At 35.4% G+C, this 1,072-nt stretch overlaps 1 protein-coding gene across 1 annotated transcript; it reads left to right on the forward strand.

The window, feature by feature from the left end:
- Positions 1 to 540: 540 nt before the first annotated feature.
- On the forward strand, positions 541 to 1,072 carry EIN_387840 (NEDD8-conjugating enzyme Ubc12, putative; the record flags this gene model as incomplete). The annotated part of the gene is made up of 1 exon (XM_004258733.1): positions 541 to 1,072. A coding segment is annotated over one exon (532 nt), but the record flags the coding sequence as incomplete, so codon positions are not given.

Below are 1,072 nucleotides of genomic sequence, written 5' to 3' on the forward strand. Positions count from 1 at the left end.
TCTGTTCGTTCGTTCCAACACTCATTTCCATTTCTCAATCTCATTTCATTTTTTTTATTAAAAAAATTGAAATGATTTTTTATTTATTTTTGAGAAAAAAAATAAAATGGCATTTTAAGTTTATTGTCACAGACTTTGACTAGTTGTAATTATATTGTAATTATATATTAATTAAAAAACTATATTTTATCGATTATTCAACCATTCGACATCATTTGAAATCAATTATTATTAATTTTTATAAACTCATCACTTTATAAATAATTATTAAAAGATAAATACATAACTTTATAGTATATTAATAGTACAAGACAAAATACTATTCCACGTGTTTGAAAACGTTAACACGTTTTTTCAAAAGAAAGATTTTCTCAAGAGAAAAAAAAAGGAAATAATCACAAAAGTGCATTTTCATTCAAATCTCAACATGAAAATCCTCGAATTTGAGATTGCAAGGATGACGATTAAAACTCAAAGGTGTTAGAACGAAAGAACTTAAAAGACGAAAATAACTCGAAAAACCCAAACTTTCCGAACACAATGAGAACATTGAAGAAGAAGATTGAAGCCGCGAAGACCGCATCGTCAGGTCCAAATAGTTCACCATCGCCAACTGGCGAGCTCCAACAAGGTGGGATCTCAAAAATAGCTCGCGCACGACTCCAAAAGGATTTCGCCGAGTACGAAGCGATACCCGGGTGCATCTTTGAGCAAATTGATGCCAACGACTACACAAAGTACAAATTGATTTTATCACCGCTCGAGGGGTATTACGAGGGTGGAAAGTGGTCCTTCCTCTTTGAATGTCCGCGCGATTACCCAAACAACCCACCTAAAGTTTCTTGCATCACACAAATATACCACCCAAATATCGACTTGGATGGACACGTCTGTCTTTCAACACTCAGAGTCGACAAGGACTGGTCCCCAGTTAGCACATTGAGTCACGTCGTCGCTGGAATTCTCTCACTTTTCCTCGAACCGAACCCCGAAGACCCACTTAATATTGAGGCAGGTGAATTGATGAAGAAAGATCTCAACGAGTTTGTCAGGACTGTAACAGAACAAGAAA

This window comes from Entamoeba invadens, assembly GCF_000330505.1.
Source record: "Entamoeba invadens IP1 unplaced genomic scaffold scaff_1105074725685, whole genome shotgun sequence".
NCBI classification, from domain to species: Eukaryota; Evosea; order Mastigamoebida; family Endamoebidae; genus Entamoeba; species Entamoeba invadens.